Source organism: Mixophyes fleayi, chromosome 1 (assembly GCF_038048845.1).
Source record: "Mixophyes fleayi isolate aMixFle1 chromosome 1, aMixFle1.hap1, whole genome shotgun sequence".
NCBI lineage: Eukaryota > Metazoa > Chordata > Amphibia > Anura > Limnodynastidae > Mixophyes > Mixophyes fleayi.
Window position 1 is genome coordinate 44500665 of NC_134402.1, and position 21049 is coordinate 44521713.

General features: G+C 40.7%; 1 protein-coding gene across 14 annotated transcripts in view; it reads right to left on the reverse strand.

The window, feature by feature from the left end:
* PROM1 (prominin 1) overlaps window positions 1–21049 on the reverse strand; it is a 176116-nt gene that overhangs the window by 74054 nt on the left and 81013 nt on the right. For all 14 annotated transcript variants that reach the window (XR_012687505.1, XR_012687512.1, XM_075194691.1 and 11 more), the window contains exons 3-6: window positions 10427–10485; window positions 8564–8590; window positions 4743–4948; window positions 841–961 (exon numbers count right to left, since the gene is read on the reverse strand). Coding sequence is in view for 12 of the 14 variants with exons in the window: in XM_075194691.1 (XP_075050792.1) it covers window positions 841–961; window positions 4743–4948; window positions 8564–8590; window positions 10427–10485 (413 nt within the window). In the remaining 2 variants the exon portion in view is untranslated. The remainder of the gene's footprint in view (window positions 1–840; window positions 962–4742; window positions 4949–8563; window positions 8591–10426; window positions 10486–21049) is intronic.

Here is a 21049-nt window from a genome sequence, read left to right on the forward strand (position 1 = left end):
CACCACGTGGGACTGGTACAGGCGTCAGAAATTAACATACACATGGGACTAAAGGAGTCGCAGTTTGGGAACTATCGATAATTGGTCGTGGATCGATCGGAAAATTATACACACTACATAATCGTTAGGTGGATTTGTCGAAAAATATTAAACAGTACGACCAACCAAATGAGCAGACAATCGACACTTTGGCACGACTTTCGACCATTGTGTCTCTATACACACTAACCTGACTTCTGAACAAATGGTCGTATGTCGGCTGATTTGCCCAATTATTGGACGAAAATGCTTCAGTGTGTACCTAGCCTTAGTCTCGTTCAGCTATGAAACGGTGGTCTTCTAATCCTGAAGTGTGTATGCACTCACAATCAGGATCTCCATAGAGTTTACAGAGTCATGATCTTTTCAGCTGAAGGTTATGACAGATGAAGAGCACAGAACTCAGGGTAAATCTTTTAAAAGCATGTATAGTGTGTACGCATGAATCAACATGCTAATCAGAATTATTATTTTTCTTCAGTCGTTGGTACAATCGGTGTAGATAACACATTGGTTGGAAAATTCTGTAGTGTGTACTCAGCCTAAAGAAGGCAGAGGGTACAATGTACGAGTCTATACATTCAGGTGCTATTATGACAGTATAGGCAGATTAATTAGATTAATTAGAGTAAAGATAGTTACAGGTACAGTAGAATGTGGAGAGTTAATTTTTAAATGTTATAGCCAAAACAGTTTGAACTAACAACATTTAAAGACTGTTATTGGTTTATATGTTACAGTATGTTCCCTTTTACATAACAAATTCTACAGAGCAGAGTACAAGAGAATAGAGTACTATACCACTGGAGTATCAGCCAGCAAGGTTTTCAAATCCTTAAAGTTGCTTTGAACCAGTCTCTTTGATCCTCGAATCTGGTCAGTAAGATTCTGATTTGCAGCGAAAGCACAAACGATCCCCAGACTGTAGAGAATATGATTAGAAGATTAGGAGTAATCATCTTTTAAACATGAAGGGCCTGAGTCATTAAGGAAAGTAAGGCAAAAAAAGGAATAAATGTTTTCTGGGACAAACCATGTTACAATGCAAGGGGTGCAAATTAGTTTATTATTTTGCACATAAGGAAAATACTGGCTGTTTTTTAATCTAGCATACAAATATTTGATAGCTTTATTTTACACTGAAATTAAAAGTTGATCTAGGACATGCTCTACCCAAACAATAAATCTGTCCCCACATTTTAAATTTATCTCCCCCTCCAACATAACATGGTTTTGCCCAGGTGCAAATGACTCAGACCCTAAATATCATCTTGCGTTTCTTTGCAATTAATTTATGTAGTCTATAAATGAGAACAAATAATATTTGAAATGAGCATTATGTTGATCAATTCATCTCTACTAAGGGCCTTAGTTCACGATTGTATATAAAACTTCTGTGTAAAATTTTCAAGGTACAAATCTGCCAACAAGAGGTAAATTGCAGCGTGATATAGGCAACATAACCGATGAACAATGAAAGTACATATTGGAGAAGTTAGAGAAGATGCTGCTCTATGCAGCATAAGTTACCGACACATGATCACCAGGGCCGCCAATAGGAATTTGGGGCTCTGGTAGAGCAACTTCATAGGACAACTGCCAAGCCTGAGGGGGTGGGGCCAAACTGTGCTGGGGGTGGGGTCATGCTCTATCTGTACACAGTAAGATGCCCCACTATATATATATATATATATATATATATATATATATATATATATACATATACATACACATATATATCATACAAATTTATAATTCCCTCGATTTTACCCCTTTCATTAACTCCAATTGTATTTTCTTTGTAGATATGGTTTTTCTCCCCTTGTGTATCACCTGTGCCCCTATCATGTCTATTGTCTGCAACAATTACTTTTCTTTTGTGCGTTTTTGTTATTGTCCGTATTCAACTACAAGCAGATCTAAAGAAATGTCTTTTGTTGAATACTGGTTTAGGTACCCTATTCATATACGGCAGCCGAGACAGACACAACACACTGCAGGATACTTACAATACCTACTCAATATAAAATATCTTCAGAATGCACAGAACCCCATAAAATACATGTAACCCCCTGTCACTGTGTGTATTGTGGGGTGCAAAGGGTACACAGTGCACCTCCTTCACAAGCCCTGGCTAGCTGATGGGCATGGGTGTAAATGATCAGGGGGTCCCTGCACATGCAGGTGTTTCTCTGTAGTTAGTGGGACACAGGTAATGTCACTTTGTAATGCAGTGTAAAAGTCACAATAATTTGGGCGCCAGACCATCTCTATGATAAGCTGAACTTTTATTTACACTCCTCTTCCTCCAGCACGATAATCATAATAGTTGCAGCAATAAAGAAAAATATATAGATCTCCTTACTCTCTCCAGTACAGTTCTTAATGAGCAATACGAATATGGTTGCAAATATATCTCATTACTCCTCCTGCACAGTTCTTAATGTTATCCAGATGTTATATAACATAAATCATAGGTCTCTCTTACACTCCACACGTCACTGCAGATCACCCTCCTCTGCAGGGGCACTCACATGGATGCTAATAGGCAGGCAGCTTCTCCTCCATGCAGTTCTGACACACGCTGTGTAACTCTCAACTGCAGCTCACCCCTCCTCTGCGGGGATGATGTCTCCTGTGGGCTCTGACACTTCACTCTGTGTACTCCCAGCCTCAGGATCTGACACTACAGCTACCATGCCTCTTGTAGCAGCCCTCACTCCAGGGTCTCTTCCATGCGAAATGTCCCCCTCTATCTTGGGTTTTCTATAGTGACATGGAGTTCTCCCCCTCATCCAGGGCACACATTCCTTGCTCTGGCTCAGTCACCACACTCAGACAGCCAGGCAATGCTGGGGGAGCCTGGGAGCTTCCACCCCAGGTCCCCAGATTCCATCTCTCCTCTCCTCTGTCTCTCCTCTGCGGGGATGGGTTATCACCATGGTAACCTGTTTATGTAACTTTTCATAAACTATTAGCTTACCCTCTAGATGACCCCTCCTGAATTCACTGAGCTGCAGGGTTTTACTAGAACACCACTAGGGGGGTGTTACATACATTTATTAGGATGTTATCAATGTTTACTGTACATAAAATGCATTTTTACAGTCACTGTTGATTGCAAACACATGTTATAGCATGCATACACAGCCGTCACCACTATCATTCGGCACTTACGATTGACCTATAGCTGGTGCAAGTGATAAGACTAAAAATCACATACCTAGAGATACCCAAAGCTTATATCGGACGCTACTGCGTGCACTCGAGCTTGGCACGCCCTAACTGTACATAGACTACATACATACGCCATTCACCTCCCCGCTACGCCCATGAAATCGCAGTCTGTCATAAGTGCCCTTACTACGATGAATTGCATGCACTTGCGTCCTGCGGTGGCCTATAATCTGTCTCTGGGCATGTGCAGAGCAAATTAAAGAAAATATGGCACGTATAGACATTTACGTTTCTTAATGAATCTGGCCCTTAGTTTCTGTCTGGTCTCATCTCTGCAAGATCAGCTGGGCCAAATAATTTGCACTCAAGCTTGTCATACAAGGAGCCTCTAGCTCGCTCTAAGAACTCACTCTAACAGGCTTCCCTAGTAGTGCTTATATATTTGCAGCACACATTTGATTTCCCCACTAGTTTGACACAACCAGGCTTCTGTAGGCAGGAAGCACCCATGTGTTCCAGCATGGAAATCTTCTCTTTAGACTCAGCAGCTCCACTCTCCTTTTTCTTATAGTGGGGGCGAGCAGGCCATACCACCCGTCACAGACTGGTCCCGCCCTCTGAAAAGCCCAGGCCCGCTACTTGGTTCCTGCCCCACTCCCCTCTTGGCACCCATGATGATCACTGAGTCACAGAGCAAAGCAGTGCTCGCATGTCAGCAATGTATTACTTACACTGCCGGCTATATGCAAGAAAACACAGTGTAATAGTACAGAGCTCCCTAGGCTAATATACATGGGTGTAAACTGCCCATATGCCATTAACCTTAGGAGCTAGTGCTAGTGTTATGTCTCTGTACCGTCCTCTAGACACAGCTTGGAGAATGGACCCAGCTCTCTGTAGACAACTTGGAGAATAGTGCAAGACGGGTGTTATGGGGCAGGATGTCATACAGTCCTTTACACTGGACCTTGCTATGCTCTCCACCATACAGAGGGGTGCAGTGAGACAAGAGGCACCAGGGGTGAAGAGAAGTGCAGGTATTAAGACCACTGGGGGAGGGACAGTTATTTATATATTTTGCTATGTATTGCTTATAGGAAGTCCATTCTTATTAAAACATAACCTCTTGGGATACTGGAGGAGAGAGGTGAGAAGCCCTGTTCTGTAAAAAGCATAGGAAATAGGTCAACCTATTGTCATTGTCACTGAATTTACTGAGTGGTATATTTATGAGATAAGAACATTTCAGGACATCTACGTTTATTCATTGATCACACAGAACTAATGCCAAACCAAGTTGTGCGCAAGGAGCCTCTTCTAGAATAAATCTTTAATGACATCATCTACATCTTGGAATACACTGGGTTTGCAGTACAGAAAAGTTAACAATGTGTTTTGCTCCCCGCTGGTTATATTCCTATGGGAGAGTATGCTCTGTAAGTCAGATGACAACTCAGTTCTAACATCACACTTACAACAGGTGATCGTTAGCAGGAGCCCAAGCTGCGTGTGTCGGCAGCACTCACCTTATTAGCAAAGACGTCACAAAGAGGAAGGTGGCGATGCAGCCTCTCTGACAGTCGGCGTTCTTCTTGTGTCTCTGATGCATCTCTCCGCCACAGTTCTCACAGCACCGACACATGCAGAAGCACAAGCCCAGCAGAGGCATCAACACGAAGAAGAGGACTCCTAGCACAGCCGCCACGATAAAGCCAATCTCATAGTGTATTGCCTGAAACACCATCAGAAACAGATCATCTATATCCAAAATCACATTCATTCTACTTGTGTGACTTGAGAAAGGTTTACAGTGGTAGTATATATAAAACCTTGTTACTTTAAACATGTGCTCTCCTACTGGTGTCAATATGCTCAAACCCCCCTTAACTTGCCGATTACCCACTATTCTCTGTAAGGTGTTTGCTCTGTTACTGAAAAGAAAAATTAAACATTTACTTCAATGAGAACTTTACTTTAAGACTTGCACTGAGAATCTGCTGTTCAGTGTAACCATGCACAATAGCATTTTCCTATTAAATTTAGTAACACTATCAATTTCAGAGCATACATGTTAAGGGTAAGAGTGACATTGTCCCATGTTTATATAGAGGTGTATTGATCCTTTAGTTCCCCAAATTACAATTTGTTTTGCTTTATGCCAAATTTGTGTCATGAGGTCTGTAAAGATGTGGTGCTATCTGTGTTTTTGGACCATTTCATATGTTGAAAGCTGTGTAAATATATAACAAACCGTCTGGTGGCCTAATACTCATAAGGGCGGATGGCGACATCGCTTCTCAGCATTTAAATAACTGAGTAAATAAAGACACTTAAGACCTCTAAAACAGATAGATAGATAGATAGATAGATAGATAGATAGATAGATAGATAGATAGATAGACACACATGAAGTAGACGCTCTTATGAGACATATACACAAAAGGCCTGAGTCATTAAGGAAAGTAAGGCAGGAAAAAGGAGTAAATGTTCTCCTGGACAAACCATGTTACAATGGAAGGGATGCAAATTACTTTATTATTTTGCACATAAGATAAATACTGGCTGTTTTTTCATTTAGCACACAAATACTTGATAGATTTATTTTTTACACTGAAATTTAAAGTTGATCTAGTACATTCCCTACCCCAACTATAAATCTGTCCCCACATTTTAAATTTACCTCCCTCTCCAATGCAACATGGTTTTGCCCAGATTCAAAGTTACTCCTTTTTTATGCTTTGCTCTCCTTAATGACTCAGGCCCATAGTTTTATTCATCGATAGTTTTATTATCTGTAAGTTACATTTTGGCCCATTATGTTTCCAATATTCTCCTCATATCTATAGCTCTGTAACTGCGGAGTTATTCTTCGTTAGAGACAAGGGGGTAAATGTATCAAGCTGAGAGTTGTCCGGCGGGTTTGAAAAGTGGAGATGTTGCCTATAGCAACCAATCAGATTCTAGCTAGCATTTTGTAGAATGTGCCATATAAATGATAGCTAGAATCTGATTGGTTTTTCAAACCCGCCAGAAAACTCTCAGCTTGATACATTTACCCCAAGGAATCAACAGTACATGTACATTATAGAAGGCTTTACTTTACAAGGAAAAGAACGACTTCTATTAAGAGTGGACATCCCCTACATCACATCCAGTGCCCCTCCCACTCCCACAGTGCACTCTGTTCTTACAGTAACAAGCTATATTATAGCATAACATTACACAGTTCTATAAATGGAACATAGCTCATATCACCATAATATGAGCAATAGGACACAAGTACAAACAGTTTCCAGTATGCCTTTAATAGAACATACTTGAAATGGTAGGTTCAGGCATAAACTAAGGTGTCACACTTATTAATCCTCCTTCACAGCACATTACACCCTCTTATTTTGAATTCACTTTTTTAGTTAGCTTTATTTTCCCCAAAACTATAACTATTATAAAGTAGTTCACTGAGGTGTTATTTCACATATATTCAAAACGCAATAATAGTAAGGTCTCTGTAACTTCTAATATTCATATAGTCTATTATTATTATTATTATTATTATGATCATATTACTACACATATATTTGCATCTAGCATACTGCCACTATAGATGAATTAGAATGGATCACCGGAATAACCCTGATGTAACTAGGTCTTCAGTTCCTAGTACAATCTGAGAAGATTGCTCTACAGACTCATCCTTCAAGAGGAGAAGGTCAAAAGTGATTCATCACAATGAGAAGTGATTAATATTGGCAGTAAAATGAATGAGTGGTAGCACTGTAATATCTAATAGACATGGCTGGATCCTGTCCAGAGATCAAGCTCCTATACTATGTCATTGTTTCAATTAAGGTGATACTAATTATTATTTTTATTATTCTGCCTTGGAACAAACTCTCTCTCCTTCAGTACATTGAATGACCTACATCCATTAACGAATAGGTCTAGTTAAAGGGGAAATAGAACCAAATTGAAGTAGACTTAATGTCATCAAAGAGCATACTCTCAAACTGAGGTAAAATCTATTTATAGAAGGAGGGTCTGAGTCAGGTCTGTGACCATTAGAACCCGCTGTATGAAGGACCAGCGTTACCAGGTTATTCTGTGTCCATAACTACATATGGTCAGTGTGTTTTACATCAAAACACCAGAGGAAGCACCACAGAGCATATATTCATAGTTGCCAACATTGGCAACTTGTGTCCCGGGAGGTCCGGGACGCAGGTGGGTGTGTGGGGGCGGGGCTCTAAGAATCATGGTGTTAGCCCCGCCGCCCAGAGTCGTCATAATTTTTTTCAGCCAATAAAAATAGAGCCCCCTCTGTTTGATTTGCAGAGCCTGCTGGGAATCGGGAGAATTGCCTGCTCTCCCAGGAGTCCAGGAGACCGACCCAGATTTCGGGAGTCTCCCGGACATTCCGGGAGAGTTGGCAACTATGGCATATATGTGGTGTTTGAGTGTGGAAGCCATTACAGTCATTACCAAAACACAGATTGGGGAGAGGATAGTCACAGGTCTCTATTAGAGGAGAGAGAGGCTCTGCAATTTGGCTTGAGTGGAAAGAGTATAGGGAAAAGAAGGAACATTATTTAATTGTTTTTTTGGGGGGGGGGTTTTGCTTTGTTTTTTTAAATTGATTTCCCCAAATTTATAATTCGATAATCTGCACACAATTGTATTCAGTTCTTGAATGTCTACTATATCTATATTTAAGATAATGACAAGACAATATAATCTCTGCCCATTTTTCTCAAGAGCATACACCTTCCTGGTAGACATTACCCCCTTTTGTCACTATACATGAGCACCACAAGAATATTGGCACTATCTATCTATCAAATATTAACATATCTGGCATAGAGATAGAGTTTCTGAAACAGGCAATCAAAGTATATTTTACACAACTAAGGCACAAACTTCTGATTTATTATTACGGATAAATACTGCTATATAAAAGTAGACTGCCAGCAGTCTGGAGAGAAAGGTGCAAAAGCAATCAATGTATTGTATGTTTCTGTGTTCTTCTGCCTTCTGTTCACTTAACCCACACGAGTTATTGTAACTTTTAATATAACATAATTAACTATAAAACCTCTAGTTTAAATGCCCTGACCACGTCTGAAATTTCATGTCACAACAAAACATCTTGATGGATAAATAAGCAACCACTAATAATTCTTTGGCTTCATCCATATTGTTAGTATCTATAAAACTCTCCCCTGGAAATTTAGAACTGAAGCAATAAGTGAGAAATCTAAATGATATCCCAGAGGTTCCCACTGAGAAAGCTCAGGATGATATCGAATCGCCCAGGGTAACAGCTGCCTACAGTCTGGCAAGAAGAAATTACCTGCAGAGTCAGGACTACGTTCTCCGGCTGCAGAAGACACAGCAGATGTGGAAAGCATGTAATGAAGAGGCAGCAATCTCAAAATCAAGTTATAGAAATCACCCAAAAAATAAATCAAACAAAATTTCATGTCAGTGAATAAATGAATGCTAAACAAGATGGAACAAACTGTAAAACTGTAAGATATTATAACAGACCCACACAACTTTAAACTGTATGCCGGCGATTCCCAAAGTGTGCGCTGCGGCTCCCTGCGGTGCCACGGCGCTGTCACAGGGGTGCCGCGGCCAGGAAGACAAGAATAAAAGACAATAACAAAAAACTTACCTATCCGGCGGCGCCCGGGACCCAGCATCCTCCCTCCTCGCTTCTCACTGAATGTCAACATTCAGTGACAAGCGGCAGATGCTGGGTACTGGATGCTGGGTTCCAGGCGCCGCTGGATTGGTAAGTTTTTTGTGGTTGTTTTTTTTTTCTCTTCCTGGCCCCCGGAATGCAGAGGGGGCAGAGCAGAGTGAGGGGAGATGCAGAGGGGGCACAGAGTGTGTGGAGATGCAGAGGGGGCAGAGTGAGGGGAGATGCAGAGGGGGCACAGAGTGAGGGGAGATGCAGAGGGGGCAGAGCAGAGTGAGGGGAGATGCAGAGGGGGCAGAGCAGAGTGAGGGGAGATGCAGAGGGGGCACAGAGTGCGTGCAGATGCAGAGGGGGCAGAGTGAGGGGAGATGCAGAGGGGGCAGAGCAGAGTGAGGGGAAATGCAGAGGGGGCACAGAGTGTGTGGAGATGCAGATGGGGCAGAGTGAGGGGAGATGCAGAGGGGGCACAGAGTGAGGGGAGATGCAGAGGGGGCAGAGCAGAGTGAGGGGAGATGCAGAGGGGGCAGAGCAGAGTGAGGGGAGATGCAGAGGGGGCAGAGCAGAGTGAGGGGAGATGCAGAGGGGGCACAGAGTGTGTGCAGATGCAGAGGGGGCAGAGTGAGGGGAGATGCAGAGGGGGCACAGAGTGAGGGGAGATGCAGAGGGGGCAGAGCAGAGTGAGGGGAAATGCAGAGGGGGCACAGAGTGTGTGGAGATGCAGAGGGGGCACAGAGTGTGTGGAGATGCAGAGGGGGCACAGTGTGAGTTAGCTGTAAATTAATCTTTGACAGAAATATAATTTAAAAAAATATATAAAAATATTCTTTTCCCTTGGATTTATGTGTATTATTTTTGCATATAACTAAATAAGTATTTCTGTCCTGACCTAAATACTTATTATGTTTTTCTGACCCAACTGCTTATAAAACGGGACTACTCGGTAATTATTTGGGAAACTGCAAAAGTTTGGGAACCACGGCTGTATGCAATGGTCGAATAGTGGAAATTTAGAAGTGTGAAAATGTAAAGTCAATGGAACTTAATAGTTTTACAATGAAACAGAACATGAAAGACAAGCTTTTATAATTAGCAGTATGTAATCATTTATTAGTTAACATTATTTTTTTTTTACATAAATAAAAAATTGGAGAAAAAATAAATACATTGCATAATAAACTATTTGTGTTGTATACAAAGAAGTGTGCACAAATATTCTGTTACCAGAAGCAGCAAAGAAAATTCCAATTGTTTCATCCCTTACCCCCAAAAAAATAAACATTTGTATACTAGTAATGTACAAGCTCAAAGATTAATATAAACACAGTGTTCATTATTAGATCTATCAACAAGGTAGAAACCACTAAAAACACTCAGTTATTTTTTTTTTTTAAATTGTTTCACCATGCTTTGCTGCCCCCAAAACTTGTTGCTTGAGATGGCTGTCTCCGTGTCCTCATAAGGGACACCCTACATGTACCTTGACCAAAACTGTAGATGGATATAAATTACCTTTTGATAGTTATTACGCGTTTCACCGAATTTCTGCTGTGCTATTCGTCTCACAAGGTCTGAAAAAGACAATGAAAAAAAAGTTAGTATGAAATTATAATATATATGAATATATTTGACCTTCTAACTAGGAATATATGAAGAAAAAGATGTATTTTTTTAAAAATGTAGTGCACCAGAGCTTGATATATGTGTATGGTCCCTTTAAAAAAAAGTCTGTGCAAGCTCAGGAATCATAGGACCCAGGAGTGTCCCTGCTCTTGCTGCTCATTGGTCAAGGAGGGACAGACAGAGTGAGATTACAGTCAAAATCCTGTGAGATGTGGGTGTGTTTTTTAGGCAAGGAACTTCTGCTCAGAGAAAAGAAGAAGTGTGATATGAGGTACTGTATAAAGAAAACTGAAACAAAAAACAGACAAGTAAAAGGCTGGTTGGAGTTTAACAGCAGCTATACTGACAAGTTTTCCCTGAAAGACAAAGCAGCAACAGAGATATCAGCAGGCCAGTGTTGGGGTGAGTTTATAAACTATACCCTATAAGAGTGGGACTTTGTACTGTTTGAGACATAACAGTAGTGAGAAATAAGAGTACAGCTCTAAGCATAAATCATCAGACTATCTTTGGAACCCTTGTATTATTAGTCAGAGGAGCAGAGAGAGTGAGCCACAGAATGATAGAGAGTCTGTGCAACAGTGTGGCACTAGAAGTCACAGCCAGCTTTAGGATATAAAAGCACTAATAATTAAATGTTTTGCAGTACATCACAAGGGAAACTACCTCAGTAGCAGTGCGATATCATTGTTCTAGAACTAATTAAGACTGCCCATCAGTTAAAGGAATCGTGTTTGTTAATCTCTACCAGTGGTGAATAAAGCATCCAGGATCAGACATTTAGTTTGGTGCAGAGACTGAAGTATCTGTCAGAACTTTATTCGGATTACTAGGATTATAAGACTCAGCCTGAATTGGAGTTTCATTTAAACACAAAACAGTAGCTTTGTTATGAGAACCTTGTGACTATTGGATACAGTTCAGTTGTGTGGAACTACAGATCCCAGCCAGCCCCGGAATGTTATTTGTCCTATCACTAGACTATTTAGTTACAACACAATGACTAGCAGATAAAGAGTATTAATCTGTGCAACTATTGTGATGATAAAGGAGCAATCAGTTATTTACAGAAACTGCTTTATTTCATCCATTTGTTAACGGAATTAATGACTGTTTCGACTTTACCTTAATTTCAAGTAAAAGACAGATATTGTGGGGAATCCTATCTTTATCTGGTTTATAGGTAGCTAGGCTGTCTGTTTCTTGCAGTGATTGTTTGCTTATTTTTATTAATTGTCTATGCTAAATGATACTTGCCAACCTTCTTCAGCTCTCTTCTGGGAGCCTTGCAGTGGAGGTGGGCATGAGGGGGGTGGGGCGGCCAAAATTACTGCATTTTGGCCCCGCCCCCTGTGATTTCATGACGCGTCATTTGACAGCGGGGGATTCATCGGGAATCGCAGCATTTGGGACCTAATTCTGCCCACTTCACTAGGAAGTGGGCACTTCCTAGTGAAGTGGGCAGAATTTGGGAGATTGCCACAGTCACCCGGGAGTCCGGGAGACTCTCGCAAAATGCGGGAGTCTTCTGGACATTCCGGGAGAGTTGGCAAGCATGTGCTAAATGCATTGTCTATCCCATGTGTTTCTTTTTCCACCTTAACCTTTTTGATCCAGAAATAAAAGGTTAAAGGTTCTTGTTGTCGGTTATTGAGTTGGAAGCGAAAGAGTCCTACCAGTACCATTGCCCCTCTGTCACCCATATTCATTCTCATACCAGCTGAATCTAGTTTGCAAGGAAGGAGGAAGAACAGCATAGAAGAAAAATAAGAAAGTCCTTGCATTGTAGTCACTCTATATCTCCTGGGTGTTACAAACAGGCTGCCGTTATTCATACTTGCCAACTCTCCCGCATCCTAATCACATGACGCGATTCTCGGTGAATCACGCCATTTTGGGGGTCGGGGCGAGGCCAATTGCGTCATTTTGGCCCCACCCCGCGACGTGAATTACGTTTTTGCGGGAGGCAGGGCCAAAATGACGAAATTGGCCTCGTCCCGCCCTCCAATCACGCCCCCTCGGAGTTGGTAAGTATGCCATTATTACTACTGCTCGTCATTTCTTAAAACACTGTCGGGGACCTCTTTTGTCATTCTTAAGGTCAGTCAGCATTTATTAGGTGTCGGGCAAGTCAGTTTCGTGTATTTTTTTCGTACTACTGACTGTCACTTTCATCAGATCCGTACATTCGTACCCCACCCAAGCTAACATACCTTCCATTTGAGAGCATGATCTCAACCTGGAAAGTATATTTCTCATGCTAATTGCTGCAGACACTTGTCAGCCTTGTGTAAGAGAGGTGTCTTCTATCTCTTTTTGCAAGCTGTTCCAATATGTGTCTTAACATCTGTGTGTATCGAAGGTGTGTATCGAAGTAGTGCCAGCAGGTGGCACTGTGTATTTAGAGAGATCTTGTAATGCTGCTCCCAGTGCCTGTGATGTTAGGAGAGTGATCCAAGTCCTGCTCTGGTGCAGACTCCATGCAGTTTCTTATGCCTGGGAACAGAGGAGTAAGATACAGACTTGTTGAAGTAGAAAAGGGTAATCAAAGGGCAAAAAGCCCTATTGGGCTTATTTATACTTCACCTTGCATTGGTGATATTCTCGGCCTTTGCATGGGGTGAGTGATTTTACTGTTCTGTTATCGCTATCTTAGAATGGTGATAAACAGAACACGGGCAATACTGGCCTGGAGCGGTAAGAGTTAAATTACCCATTTGCACTGTGCACATATGTCATACTTGTCAACGTTGTTTTTTGTCCCCCTCCGGGAGTTATCGCGTACTTCACATCCATACCGCTTGGGGTTGGGGCCAAACTGACGCCTTCACTAGAAAGTAGGCTGGACGCGCAGGAACAGTCTGCTCTCCTGGGAGTCCTACCTGGAATTTGGGAGCCTCCCAGAAATTCTGGGAGAGTGGGTGAGTATGGAATATGTGTGTTGGCAGGTGTCAGCTTTCAGTTCAACTAATGTGCGGAAAAAATTAATGTTTAAAATCAGATTTTCATTTATTTTTTAAAACATTGATGGATTATAAGTTTTGCATTGGAAGAATTGTTTTTATTGCTTCTGTTCTTATATACTTATATTGCTGTCCTGAGATAGAGACAACAGAACAGGTTACATTACAATTACAGCGGCATCACTTGTTAAATACGGGAAGGCCTTTGCTGTCGAAAATCCAACAAGTCTTACAGCTGGCAGGGATACTACTGGCATAACCCCTGTTTTGTATTAGACAAAACCAAAAACGAGCCTTAACACTGGCGAAAACCCTGGTAATAGGACTCTTTGCGCTGTGATAAATCCACCCCTGTACTAGGTATCAGGTATGGTTAATGTTTGTATACTAGCCACCAGGCACAGCATAGTATTGACAGCTTCTAATTTTTGGTGCCTACTCCTAGATTTTCAACATTTTGCTCAAAATATCTACACACACCGTAAGCAGGGCCGGATTTACCGCTAGGCAACCTAGGCACCTGCCTAGGGCCCAGTGGTACTAGGGGGGCCCTCCCCCGACATCCGTCTCTGTAATTAAATTCCGTTCTATTCTTGTGTTCTCTCCAGAGAGTCAGTCATGTCTATATAATATATATATATATAGCATACTTGCCAACATTTTTTTTTTTTCTTCCGGGAGATGCCGGCTGGGACGTGGGCGTGCAGGGGGCGGGGCTGCGAAATCGCGTCATTTTGGCCCCGCCCCCGTGACGGAATGACGCAAATCGCGTCATTTTACAGTGGGGGCGGGGCTAAACGCCGCGATTCCGGGTGAATCGCGGCGTTTAAACTAAATTTTTCCCCCTTCCTATCAGGGAGATTGCCACACTCGTCCGGGAGACTCTCGCAAAATGCGGGAGTCTCCCGGACAATGCGGGAGAGTTGGCAAGTATGATATATAGACATGACTGACTCTCTAAGAGAACACAAGGATAGAACATCACTGCAGATAATATGATTAAGAGCTGAACCACATGCGGCAGATAACTCGCCTGTCCCGGCTGCAGCCTCTGTAAGGGGAGGTTCCAGCCTCCGGTCACATGACGGCGTGTTTTTAATTGAGACAGGAAGCACAAAATAAATGGTGTCCCGAGGTTTCACCCCGATTTGCTGGGTTGTCTGCACCTATTTGTAGCCGGCAGCCGAGGCAGGATGTTCTGCTTATAATCGCTAAGTGTCGGGTCACATGAATCCTTTCTGTGCGTGTCTTAATAGAGGGGGGCTTGTAGTGTGTGGGGAGGACAAATATACAAAAGAGAAAACATCAGTTACTTAAATCAATGTAAAAGAACTTCATAGCCCATAATGCTCTACACGGCAACAGAGTGCTAAGCATCATGGGAGAAAAACTTTGCCCTAACTCAGGGGTCAGCAATCCCTGGCACTCCAAAGCAGCTTTCACTTTCACTCTCAGGAGTGTGGCATATGTTTTGGGGGCACTTAGATGTGGCATAATTTGAACTAGGGCACTTCTGTATGAATGTTTATTTGTTGGTCCCGTTACTACTATCATGATATTAGCATAATAAAATGTAATTGTATATGTGTGTGTGTGTATAATATATATATATATATATATATATATATATATACACATATATATATATATATATATACATATATATATATATATATATATATATATATATATATATATATACATATATATATATATATATATATATATATACATACACATACAGTGCTGGAAGTGGGACGGTATACGGCGGTGTGCCATACCGCCATTTTTCCCACTGATGTGATTTACTGATTGGTATCTCTATGTGTCTGTGTGCTGAATGTATCCTTAAACCCCTCCCCTTCTTGTATAACTATGCCTCCTATTACCTTAGCATCTGTGATTTGCTGCAATCCCTGCACCCCCTGGATAAGAAAAGCACTGTGGATATGCCTCTGATGCACGCCTGCTACTACACTGCGTCAAGCCCCCTTTGAGGCCCCTGGTTGTCAGGTAGCAAAGTAATAAAAGATTATCAGGAAGTCATTTTCATTAGTATTTTTGTCATCTCTGGTTATACAGTATGTGTAACAATGTTTTCTATGCTAATACATCAACCACTATGTTTAATACTTCCCACATGAATGTTAATTTATGAACTGCAAAAAGTTTTCACCTGCAATGCTTATTTATGTACCCCAGCTTCGCAGATCTCCCGCATTCTTCTCTATCCTCTACTCGGTCTCATCCTCTTCTCTCTTGTATCATACCTCACCAAAAATTAATATATGCTATGGATTGTTTCACGGAGGACGGGGGGGCCCCAAACCAGTGTTAGAGTGGAATTGTATGATTATTGATTTAATATCTATCATGTGCTAAGCTTTAGATGCTAATATGTTATGCTATGACTTTAAGAGAAATTAAGCAGATATTATTTTCAGTTTAAAAAGACAAATTATTCAAGGTTGGCCACGCAGCGCCATGTTCCCATCAACGAAAACATTCCAAGAACATGTAGCAACGTTCTTGATAAGATAAAACCCAAGGACTCAAAGATGGGGGCAGCACAAGGATATTGGCAAAAAGCTTGGAAAGAGATAACACACAAAGAAGAAAGAGTTGTTTGATCTTTGATGTAAAACTGAAATATATATATTGTTAATTGATTTTCTCTCATTATTTTACTGTCTTATAATTGGTTGTTCAGAATCTATACCCCTAGACTTACATGTATAAAAATAAGTGCTGAAGTGGTCTCAAATTGGAACAGAATAAAGCTGCTCAGCATTATATCATACAGGTGTTGAGTATTTTCTGTTCACCAGTCGACTGAAAACAAAGAAAGATCTGACTGACATTGAAGGTGCTTGATAGAAGTATCGGTGAACCCCGATACCCTAACATTTCTGGGGGCTAGATCCGGGATGCTCCAATATCTCCACACCTGACGCCACACTCCACTGATGTCCAGAGAACTGCTGAACTAAATCCGGTGAGTAAGAAAAGTGTAGATTTCTACCTTCTTACTCAGTTCAGTATTTCTTTGTATGTCTAAGGAAAGTCAGTTGAGGTGATTAGAGGGTATTCTATGAACCCAATGTACAGTCAGAGGAAAGGATAATGAAATGATAAATGTATGGATACTGTAGATTATGATGGATGTAGACAATTTTAGTTAGAAGATAATAAGAGAGGTGTATGTAAGAATTGTACCTGCTGCATTGTTCTGAGAAAATATTCAGGTTGCAAGGGACCTAGACTAAAGGGTGTTACAACTACAAATGCATATTACGGTTTTGTAAGTAATGAAAAAGAACTATATTTTACGTTAGGGTGCATTTGAATGAAGAAATACTACATATTGGCCACAAAATCATATGTTACCAGATTATAAACCTATATGTCCATACACTGACTTGAGGGGAAGAATCGGATCAGCCATAAGTGCCAGCCTTTTAATCTACAGCCGATAAAACTCACATCTGGTGTTCCTATGGCAGACTAGGAGGTAAAGGATTAAAGATACTTATAGTCTGTACAAAGGGGAAAATTGTATTACCTTATTTCACTTATAAGACATTGTATCCCAGATACTGACAGTACTGTGACCAGTAACCCAGTAAATGGGGGCACAGAACAGTAAGATGCCTACTATAGGCAAGCCTATGGATATAATGAAAAAGAGAGAAGGTAGTAAAGCTCTTAAAAGAATTCATAAAGTACTCAAGAGAGCAGGATTTCCCCCAGAAGGGACATTAGACTTAGAGAAATGGTATGGGTTTTATTTGAATAATAAAGAATGGATAAAAAGGCTTGGCTATGAAGATCAGGTCAATGTGTGGATATGCTAAATGTATGTTTGATCCTGCGCAGCTGAATGAGTGAGATGTGCCCCTCCCTTATTCTGTGTAAAAGATTTCAGTGTGTTGAGATAAGAAGCACTCTGTTTTTTGTTATCTGACAATGTATGTAATGCTGATAAAATATGTCCGGAGTGCTGAGTGATAATAACATGTTGAGGCTAACTTGTATTTAGTCTAATGCTGGGACTTGTAGTTCCACAGCAGTAGGCTGGAAGGTATCAGCTGATTTTTCTTTCTCTGTATGTGAGTTTTTTTTTCTCCGTCTTACTTCGTGTGAGGGAGATCTGTGTTTGTCTGTCTTGTCTGTTTATTTTTTTTTTTACAAGAGACATGTTTCAAGGTTAAAGAAGTTGTACATTTTGTAAATAATATAATGCCTGCCTGCTTAATTCTAAGCTTTTAAAGAGATGCATAACAAGTGTTGAAATGTTTTGGTCCGTCATTACACGATTCAGTGGACGGACAAGTTGGCTGGGGTCCAACAAGCCGTTTCTGTATTTGAACAAAATAATTTTGTTTCTGAAATTTGAGAAAAATAGCTTTCTCTTTAATGAAGTTGAGAATTGTGGGAGTGAGCCTTTACATGAAGATATATATTACAAGCTGTTTTTATCTGTGTGAAAATGGCGCTGATGAATGTTCTCAGAAATCAGGAGGGTTTGTTATGCCCATAAAGAAATGTTACGAGATAAAATGTCGTCTGTGAGCGAGAATTGTGAATATATATTTGTACTTTAAACATGGAAATCACAGAATCTGGAAATATGTGTGAATATTTGGTTTACAAAGAGATGATGAGAAAGGAGTGGCTTTGAACACTCGCCCAGGTCTCGTCACTTTGACATTCCCTGTTTGTGAGATTAGGGACTGCCCCTTTGAGGAAATCAGTTTTTCATTGCATGGAACGCATAGCGTCACAGTTAAGCTACAAAGAGAAACTTTTAAACAAGTGTCGTATTAGCAGCTGTTCAATGTGAATTAATAACAGTTACTGTAATTCCTAGTGAATAAATGTTAATCTCTATGCAAAAGTTTTTTCTTCACAGAAGCTCTCCAGCTACAAAGCACCCTTTCAATCCAGATTGAATTTATCCAACTTCCAATGAATAGAAGTTTGCAATGTTTTGATCCACAGCTACAACAAACATAAGTAAAAACTAATCAAGAATTTAAAAACCGTAGACTCTGCTGAGTAATGATTACCTTGTTTTGGAAAGAGATATTAGAGTTTATGTGCTATTCGCATAGCAAATGCATGAACCAGATGGTTTTTCTGTATGTGCAGAAAGCAAAAGGTTTTTATTTTTATCCTCATAACAATTTTGAGTCAATCAGTGTTGTAAACGCATTCACTGCCATTATTTACTGTGCTATAATAGTAATATACTGCAAGTCCTTCCTTGTATCGTGGGTATGGTAATGTATTGATGGGAATTCAATATTTGTACGGAAATGAAAAAGATTCAAGACTTTATGGGCTATTATCTGTGTTTTTGCATTAGCATTTCTGGGTGATAGTAAGATATTTACACTCTCTGCTGAGCAAAACCAAATGTTTAACCAATTTTAAGCTAAAGCAACTTCAGCACCAGCACTGGCTTTGCCAGATTGTGACAGAGCTACTCAAGCACACAAAGTTGAAGGTTTTACTCGAGATAAAGCCCAACATCGCAGACTGTTTAAGACCAGATTCCTTAATGACCTTTCTGAAACATATCATCAACAATTGTTCCTTATAAGACCAGAAGCAGCAACAATGGAAATGCAATCCATGCTCCAAGTTCTGGAAGATATAGAAGACCGGGAAAAGGAGAAGCAAAGGAAAGCCAAAGACAAATCTCAAACTCAGAAAATTACCATTCATGTGGTCCAAGAGAATCAAGACTGGAAGGTTCGTACAGACACAAGAGGTGCACCAAAGCAACAAAAAAAGGAAAAAGAAAACATGACTCTGGAAGAAATGAAAAAGCAAGGCGTTTGTTTCTTTTGCAAACAGAGAGGGCACATGAAAAGAGATTGTAACCAAACTCTGAAAGACAACTTGACTAAAGGCCTAGTGAATATCATATTACATAATGGTCAAGAATGTGAGTGTCTAATTGATACTGGAGCAAGCCGCACTGTATTAAGAAAACAGGAGGTACCTCAACAACTATTAACAGAAATTGATTTACCTGCTACAGGCCTAGCAGGAAAAGAAGTAAAACTAACAGAAAGTAAACCAGTTACACTTTTAGTAGGTGAAGAGACAATTGAAGTACCAATACAATTTCTCACTTCCTCATCTTGTCCCTATAATCTGTTGGGAGCAGATGTACTTTCAAGATACAAGCCAGCATCAAATACACCCCAACTGGAGTAAAACTCACAAGTCAACTCCCATCTCCAGTCCAAGAAGATCTTACAGCAGCAATCTAGATGCTAGAGCAGATGAGCACATGTCACAAGGATAAGACTGTTAATCTACCAGATTGGCTGAACATAGTACCAGACAAGTTATGGTCCAAAGGAAAACAGGATGTGGGTACACTTAAAGTAAATCCTGTAAAACTGACACTAAAGCCAGGAACACATCCTGTCTACAAGGGGGTGCAATACTGGATGGTTTATGACCTAAGAGAGGTCAACAAAAGACTTCTGATCAACACTCCCATTGTGCCCAACCCCCACACTTTGCTTAATCAGATACCGCCAAATGCAAAATGGTTTTCAGTAATTGACTTGGCAAATGCTTTCTTCTCAGTCCCAATCACAGAAGATAGTCAACTTCTTCTAGCCTTCACCCATGATGGAAACCAATATTGTTGGACAAGACTATCTCAAGGAGGAGCCACCAGCCTATCAGAATTTTCAGAAGCAATGGCACTAATTCTCCTAAGATGGAGGTCTATCAATCCAACTACTCAACTCATTCAATATGTAGATGATCTCATGGTGGCTGCGGAAGCTGAAGAAGAATGCAAAGCAGAAACACTGTCATTACTTTGTTTTCTGGCCGAACAAGACTGCAGAGTATCACCAAGCAAGTTGCAACTAGTACAGGAAAAAGTAATATTCTTAGGACATTGTATCTCTGCAGGAACCAGACATCTTACAACTGAAAGAGTTAAAGTTATACGAGACATGAAGACACCAAAAACAGTCAAAGAAATCAGAGCCTTTTTGGGACTCCTCGGATATTGCAGAGAGTGGATTCCTTCAGCTTCAATTCTTATGCAACCACTGTATGAATGCTTGAGGAAACAACAGGGAACAGAACCACTCAATATAACTGAAATAGAGAATGCAGTGCAAGCCCTGAAACATGCTATCTCTACTGCACCAGCACTTGGACTACCAGACTATCTGAAGCCTTTCACATTGTTCTGCTATGAGCAGTCAGGACATGCTCTAGGAGTCCTCACACAGAAACATGGAATGAAGCAAAGGCCACTGGCCTATTATTCTGCACAACTCGATCCAGTTATAAGAGGTTCTCCATCATGTATACAAGCAGTAGCAGCAGCAATACTGAAAGAAAAGGTAGCAGATATGGTATTGGACCATGCACTTATTACTCAAGTTCCACATACAGTCACAGAAATTCTTAATCCAGCAAAAACAAGACATTTGTCTGCAGCCAGACTAACTAAATATCAGGTAGCCTTGCTCAGCGCCTCACATGTAACAATTACCAATTGCAC